Below are 7,815 nucleotides of genomic sequence, written 5' to 3' on the forward strand. Positions count from 1 at the left end.
TGGAAACCTTTTCAGTACTGCACTTCCTTCTCAAATTCCTCCTTTTTCTTCCAGTGCAGTTTTTCTGTGCACATTCAGCAAGCGTAGCCCATTGAGACACTCCCCCATCATTCTTGACCAGGTCTTTACTCTCCACAAGTACTGAAGGACCGCTCTACTGCTGTCGCATGGCTGAGCAAGAAAAATGAGCAGAGCCTTTTTGTTGGTACGGTAAAAGATTTTTTCCTCTTTTACTAGGTCTGCTGCGTTCAGCTCCTTCAACTGCTCTTTGTGAGCATTTCAGTTTTAAATATTCTGATTATTTCTACTTTTAGTTAAGCATTTTTATTTATTTCTTGATTGCTAGGGGGGTGGGCAGCAGCTGACCCCCTGGCTACACCCATGCCTCTCGCCCTGCTCCCTTTTTCATGGAGGGCAAAGCTACCAATGGGTCTCTGTCTCTCTCTCCTCTGTCAGACGCCTCATGTCTCCTAGAATCACAGGAGCGGGCAAAGTGTTGTGACACCTGTCTATCTGAGTGCTGGGCCAAGTGGGCCACTGGCCTAATCCAGCTGCAGGCTGTCCTTATGCGTCCCTACTTCCTCTCTGTGCAGGGGGGTGCCTCCTCAGCCAGGGCCAGCTCAAGGTATTCTTCTGCCTGAAGCACTTGAGAGGCAGGATTCCCACCCCATTCCCTGTACAGGATCTGGCTCAGCTGGTTGTTGAATCTCAGGCAATAGGACAAGGTGGCAGCAGCAGCTTAGGAGACTCCTGGCAGATGCCTCGCTCTCTGCCTAATGATAGGGCCAGCCCAGTTCTTCCTGGCTGCAGGGGATTCCTTTCTGAGGCTTCCTCCAGGAAGGAATAATGGAGAAGGGATGTTTCTGAGCATGTGCAGAGTACACCAGCCTCTGTGTTACTGGAGAATGTAGGGGTGGGCGGGTGGTTAGGGTGGAAACCACTAAGCTTGAGCTTTTAACACCCTTCTTCCGAATTTTCCCGCAAAACATGTTCTGGGATCACACTGCACACACACACTGCTTTGCTGCCTGCCATTTCCTGGGGCTTCCTGCCGTGTGCAGTCTCTCCCCTATATCCTCGTAGTCACCACTTGCTCTGTCTTGCTTTGCAGAAATATCAAGGAAAGTGAGTATGATTGTCCCCCCAGGATCTGTCGTCGTCACGGATTGGCACAAGACTCCAGAGGGCAAGGAATACTTCGCCACTCTCTTGCGCCAGAACAAGCGCAGGCTGTTTGGTGAGTAGGGGAGTGACAAGAGCCTTTTGGCATGCAAACAGGAGTGCAGACTTCTCTGGCAAGGAGAAGGCGCTCTGCACGTGCTCAGAGGCACTGTCGGTTTACTGCCATAACTCTGACACGTTTCCACATTTTGTGAGCTGGGAATGTGTGCTTTCACTTTGGGTTGCTTGAGGCTGCAGCGGCCAACTCACAGGGCTTGCTGTTCCTTTGCAGGGCTGACTGAAAGGCCAGTGCTGCCCCCACAAGTGGGTGCTGATATTGCAAGCTACAAGGTCTTCGTGTCGGGGAAGAGCGGCGTGGGCAAGACTGCACTGGTGGCCAAGCTGGCTGGTCTGGAGGTGCCGTTGGTCCACCACGAGACAACAGGTGATGCTGGCAAGGGAAGTCAGTCACGGTTTTCTCCCTCTCCAAGGAAATATTTCTCCTTTTGCAAAACTGAGCTCATTGCCTCCATCTTAAACCCCACGATGGGGTGAGCTCCCGTTGCTTGGTCCCTGCTCCTGCCAACCTAGCAGTCCGAAAGCATGCAGTGCAAGTAGATAAATAGGTACCACTCTGGCGGGGAGGTAAACGGCGTTTCCGTGCGCTGCTCTGGTTTGCCAGAAGCGGCTTAGTCATGCTGGCCACATGACCCGGAAGCTGTACGCCGGCTCCCTTGGCCAATAAAGCGAGATGAGCGCCGCAACCCCAGAGTCAGCCACGACTGGACCTAATGGTCAGGGGTCCCTTTACCTTCATAGGCCTCATGCTGCCAGAGTTATATTTGTAATCATGAAGTTCAACAGTCAGAAGTTGCTTTGTGGGTCCCAATGGACAAAGGAGATAAAAGCAGTCTTGTTGGAGTGACTTCAATGAGTGCAGGACTGTGCAACTTTCTGAATTTCATGACATGTCTGATGAAGAGTTCTGTGAAATCCAGAAGCCTGGTGATATGGCCCAAATTAACGTATCACTTTGCCTAAAATAGCATTTCTCTGAAATGCTGTCAGGCTCTGGGGACTTGGCTTCCTCCCCCCGCTTTGGCTGTAGATAAGCAGGACTAAGTGAAAAAAGTCCCTTACCATTTAAGTCTTTAATGATCACAGCAAAAGAACAAAGCATCCATTCTCGGAATAAAAAGTAAAGGTAGAGAACCCCTAACAGTTAAGTTCAGTCGCGAACGACTCTGGGGCTGCGGCGCTCATCTCGCTTTACTGGCAGAGGGAGCCGGCATTTTTCCGCAGACAGTTTCCAGATCATGTGGCCAGCATGACTAAGCTGCTTCTGGTAGCACACGGAAACGTCGTTTACCTTCCCGCAAGTGCTTTCGAACTGCTAGATTGGCAGGAGCAGGGACCAAGCAACGGGAGCTCACCCCATCGTGGGGATTCAAACTGCCGACCTTCCGATTGGCAAGCCCAAGAGGCTCAGTAGTTTACAACCACTGTGCTTTTTGTATAGCCACCTTATCCACTCTACGTGACCTTGGACTGATATGCTGAATACCTTCCAGCAAGACAGAGTCTGTTAGCTCTCTCTCTTCCTGTTCTTCATTTTGCTGTTCATCCCCTGGTTCGTCCCAACTTTTGTCTTCAGAACTATGCCCCTCTGCAAACCACTGTTCCAAATCTATACTGCTCCACTGCTCCTGGGCAGCTTCAGGATCCTGATCATGAGCAGGGGTACATGGTTCTGGACAGCCAAGAGTTAACACTCCAGGAGCGTTCTGATTCACTGGGTGCATTGCCCACACGGCCTGGGCATTTTCCTTTGATCTGTGCTCTGTGGGGGCTGAGCTCTCTATGGAGAGCAGTCTGTCTGAGAATGTGAGCAAGCTAGTTTCGTTTTTGTTAGAGTCAGAACGGTGCGAACATGCAGCTAGATTCTGTAGGTTTTCTTTTCTGTTTGTTATGCTTCTAAATACAGTGGTACCCCGCAAGACGAATGCCTCGCAAGACGGAAAACCCACTAGACGAAAGGGTTTTCCGTTTTTCAATGCGCTTCGCAGGACGAATTTCCCTATGGGCTTGCTTCGCAAGACGAGAATGTCTTGCGAGTCTTGAAGTTTTTTTTCGCTCCCCACCCCCTTTTTCTAAGCCGCTAAACCGCTAATAGCCTTTTAGCAGCTAATCCGCTAATCCCTTAAGCCTTTAATAGCCGCTAATAGCCGCTAAACCGCTAAGCCGCTAATAGGGTTGCTTCGCAAGACGAAAAAAACGCTAGACGAAGAGACTTGTGGAACGAATTAATTTCGTCTTGCGAGGCACCACTGTACAAGAGTGTTAGATTAGAAGCACTGGTGTCGAGCTGAGTTATTGAAGACACCACGTCGACGCAGACAAGCCATTTTACGCTGCGTGTGAACTCTGCTAACGTCCGATAACTGAGAAGAGTGGCAGTGCGCGAGTGGAAGTGTGTGGGCACCATTGAAGTTTGTTGGCAAGTCCTAGGCTCTGTGGTTGCTGTTTTTTAAGTTGAAAGCCGAGACACCCGTGATTCTGTTCTAGCTGAAGCTGTTGTGTTGCAGGGATCCAGACCACAACTGTGTATTGGCCAGCCAAGCTCAGAGAGAGTGGGAAAGCCATCTTCTTCAAGTTCTCCTTCTGGGACTGTGGCGAAGCCGTCCTTAAGAAGTTCGATCACGTCTTGCCGGTGAGTGTGCTTGCAGAAGGAGGTTCAGGCCTCTTCACAGAGCCGAGCTACATCCTGACATTCAGAGAAACATCTGCTGTTGGGATCAGGTCAGGCGCACCATTGCTAATTCCCTTCCAAGAGAGATCAGGCAGGTCCCACATCTGTATATGTTGTACAGCAGGCCCTGTTCTTTGCTGCTTTTTCAGAACGGTACTGTCAGGGGTTCAGGAGCAGAGTCACAGGAGAGGGAGGAAATGGAGAGCGAGGGGGAGGAGTCTGAAGGAAATGTCAGCGAAGACAGCAGTCCGAGGTCTCTGAGTCTCTCCAGTGACTCGGAAGATTCACAGAAAGGAGCCCCCATAGTCAGGGCAAGGGGAGTGCCCAGGGGGGCACCTCAGGAAGAAGGGGCCAGAGGGGACTCAGAGAGTAGCAGCTGGAAATCCGGACCAGCGTCCCCCCCAGAGGGCAGTAGGGGGGAGGAGTCCCAAGCATCGGGATCAGGTGGCGCGCGGGCAGCGGGAGAACGTGAGGCAGGAGCGACCACACCCTCGTCAGGGAGCGAGGAAACGGTCATCAGGAAAGTTAAACGCGCGCGCGCGCCAAGTTCAAATGTACAGGAAGGCGGCAAGGTGGGCAGCCCGGGTAGGGAGCCAGGTCCTAAAGCCCGCCGAAGAGAGGGGGAAGAGTCAGAGGGGTCAACGTCTGCATCAGAAGAGTCCAGGAGGGAGGAGACACCGGGGGGTAGTAGGACCCAGAGGAAGAGAGAGAGAAGGAAGAGGTGGAGTAAGATTAGAGTGTTAAACTGGTGCGCAGGGGGGCGAAGACTCAGATGGAGCTTCGCCGGTCTAGAGTTCAGACGTAGAGCTGGGACGCTGAGGCTTTGAAATGCAAACTATTCTTCAATAAAGACTTTGATACTATACTATCGGCTAGCGTTGGTCCTTGGTGAGCTGGGACCCGGAGCCAGCTCTGACAGGTACGTATTGTTTGTTTCCTTAATTCAAAAAAAATTAAATAAAATTTTCAATTTTTACAAATTGTAAGTAATGTAGCTTCTCTATAAGGGAGTAAAAGAAGACTCTGAAAAAGTGGATGGGAAGTCAACGGATATGAGAGATTTGTTTTGACTGTATTTTAAAAGAATATGTAAAATTTCAGAACGGTTTTAATTGGGCTCCTAACATTTGCATTGCTTTTATAAAAAAAACCTCTCATCATATTGTGATTTAAGTTTTGCTGATCATTCTTTTAACATACAATTTCATTAATTGCTTTTAAATTTTGCTTAACATATTGCTGGCTGTATGTTTGCTTATTTGTCCTTGTTTCCTTGTGGGAAAATGCTTCTGAAAAACAGGATATACCATAAATGGTGAAACAAGGGAAGAAAAAGGTGGGCTGATTTCTGCTTCTCCTCTCCCCATGCCCCAACAGGCTTGCACAGAGAAAGTGGACGGTCTCCTGCTCCTCTTTTCGTTCACAGATCGGGCATCCTTTGACGACTTGCCAAACCAAATCTCTCGGGTGGCTGATGGGGCCAATAATGCCATCAGAATGGTGGTTGGCACCAAGTATCCTTCCAGCTCTTTGGTGTGTGTGCACACTCTGTCATTAAAACTCACGACTTGTTGCAAGGTGCTTGAAGGGGAAGGCAACTCTGCACGTGCCCTTAGTATCTCTTTCTTTAAGTGAAAAGTTTGCACAGGAGGAAGACACTGCACATGCTCAGAGGTACTCATGACTGCTTGTTTGTTCTCACCTTCTTTATCCTGCCTTTCCAAGATAAAAATCACACCAAAGGAGACTTGCAGGTAAAAATGTAGTGTAGCAGTGCTATTTTTCTAGAAAAAGAGGTGCTGGATCTCACCATAGACACCTCCTTCATTCTCTTAGAATGGCACCCACCTGAGAGGGGCTGGAACTGAGTTGCCCCCAGAAAAAAAGCCCTGGGTGTAGGTTTTAAAAAAAACAAAAACCATCATGCTAAAAAGCCGGCTCAGCAACTTCAGATGAAAAACATTGTCACCAGATGCTCTGTGTAATGAAATATACCAGTCTAAAGAGCCCATTTAAAAGCAAGTAAAGAGGGTGACAGATGGAGAAAATGGATCTCTGAACAAATTTTTGTCTTTTGGAAACGGAAGGTGCCAAGAAAATAAAATAGACACATTGTTGTTTCATTTTATTTTCTGGGTCGTCTAGGGTGTGTGGGGGGGTCCCCATCGCCATGATTTTGAGCTGCTTTGATTATAGTTGTAGAAAAGTTAGGAAAGAATAAAGCATTGAAAGCAAAATAATTAAATAGCAGAACGAAAGAGTGTGGATCAGGGCCAAACTTTGTGTGATGATAAATGCACTGAATTAAAAGCAAGCTAAAACTGGCCACTTTTCTGTTGAGGAAAAGGCTGCCGCAGGGGCCTGATCCAGACTTTTGTAGGAGCAAGTCCTGGACTGGGCAGTTTTTGCTTCAGAATAAAAGCGGCCAGTTTAACCACACTGTTAAAAAAGGCATGTTCCTCCCCAAAGGGAGCTCATCCCTCAGGCCGGGGTCTTCAGAGAGGAGCTGCTACACCTTTGTTGTGGTCTGTGTGGAGAGAGATTTGCCGGGCCCACATTGACCTTGATGGGGGGGGGGGGCTGAGTGTCTGGCGATCCACTTCCTTGACCGGCTCTCTCCAGGTTTGACCAGTTCGCCCACACCGACGTCACGGACCGGGACGTGGCTGCCTTCCGCCATACTTGGGGCTTGCCGGTCTTGCGGGCCAAGAGCGTCAACGCGCCACGGTTGGCCGACGGACAGACCCTGGACGGCCGTGCTGGACTCTCGGATGTGGCCCACCTCCTGAACGGGCTGGCAGAGCATCTCTGGCGGCAGGACCAACTGGTGGCCGGCCTCATTGCTCCCTCCATGACTCCTGGGCCCCTGGAAGAGCAAAATCCCTGGTAAAAGTATCCTGGGGTGGCCCGTCTTTTTTCATAGCCTTTCCCCCCAGATGAGCCATTGGGTGGCACTCAAGACCTTTGAGTAAAAAGGCTTCTGCCAAGCCTGGGCCTGGAGGACCGCTAGGCCGAAGCCATCGCTGCCATGGCAACCATGGTGGCAGGAACACATGATAGCCATGCTTAGGAAAGAACAGGTCTGGCTGATGGAGAAGACAGCCTCCTCAAGGCCAGGTGGCCCTCTGAGAGACTCTTCCCCCGCCACCTCCACGAAGCCCACGGCACCCTTCTTGTTTGCGCTGATTAATCCGGGGTCTGTTAACACTGAATTTCGGCTCTGGGCTTCGACTTGGTAGGAAGAAGAGTGAGGAATACTTCTGCCTTCTCCTTAGCCACGAGCAGAAGGTGTCCCAAAAGGAAATCAACCTCTCCCTGTGGTGGAGTCGGATCGTGCCCACAGGGAGTGGGAAAAGTGTACCCAGCCCCCTCCTCTGTAATTTGGTGTTGCTTTCACGCCAATAAATCTAATAAATGGCTTTCATTTATCAGAGAGCTTGTGTGGCATGTGCTTTATTCTGCTAAAGGCTCAGTAGCAGCATCCCAACCACCGCCCCCCCCCCCGGTCCAGTTTGGGCTCCTGCCAAGGTCAGAACAGCAGCCCCCCCTGCTTCTTTCCCCATGGATATCCCTCACCCGGCAAATTCTGTGTAATGAGAGACTCGGCAGGTCTGGAGATGCTGTTCGGCTGGAAGACCTAAGTGCTTTGCAGTGAACGCTTCCCAAACCGCAGGCAGCAGATGGTCCAAAGTGTCTTGGGATCTGCCATGCGTGCTATCTGCCAGGCTTACTTGGGGGCAGGAGGCGGACGCAGGCGCTGTCTCCACAGAACGTTTCCATGGATCCCTTCCACAGCTTTTGCGGCTGCTGGCTGCTTTCCCCTCAGCTCAGTGCAAGCTGCTCCTTGCTTTCCTTTTTTTAAAAAATAATATTTAGAATCATAGAATCATAGAGTTGGAAGAGAC

General features: G+C 50.3%; 1 protein-coding gene across 1 annotated transcript; it reads left to right on the forward strand.

Annotated features, from left to right (window-relative positions):
• Positions 1-551: 551 nt before the first annotated feature.
• On the forward strand, positions 552-7,343 carry CPLANE2 (ciliogenesis and planar polarity effector complex subunit 2). Its single transcript, XM_083454200.1, is given in 7 exon segments — positions 552-593; positions 595-625; positions 1,112-1,237; positions 1,454-1,606; positions 3,747-3,871; positions 5,288-5,424; positions 6,533-7,343. Coding segments are annotated over 7 exon segments (867 nt in total). The 5' UTR covers positions 552-566; the 3' UTR covers positions 6,801-7,343.
• Positions 7,344-7,815: the final 472 nt, after the last annotated feature.

This window comes from Podarcis tiliguerta, assembly GCF_965153285.1.
Source record: "Podarcis tiliguerta genome assembly, chromosome: 8".
NCBI lineage: Eukaryota > Metazoa > Chordata > Lepidosauria > Squamata > Lacertidae > Podarcis > Podarcis tiliguerta.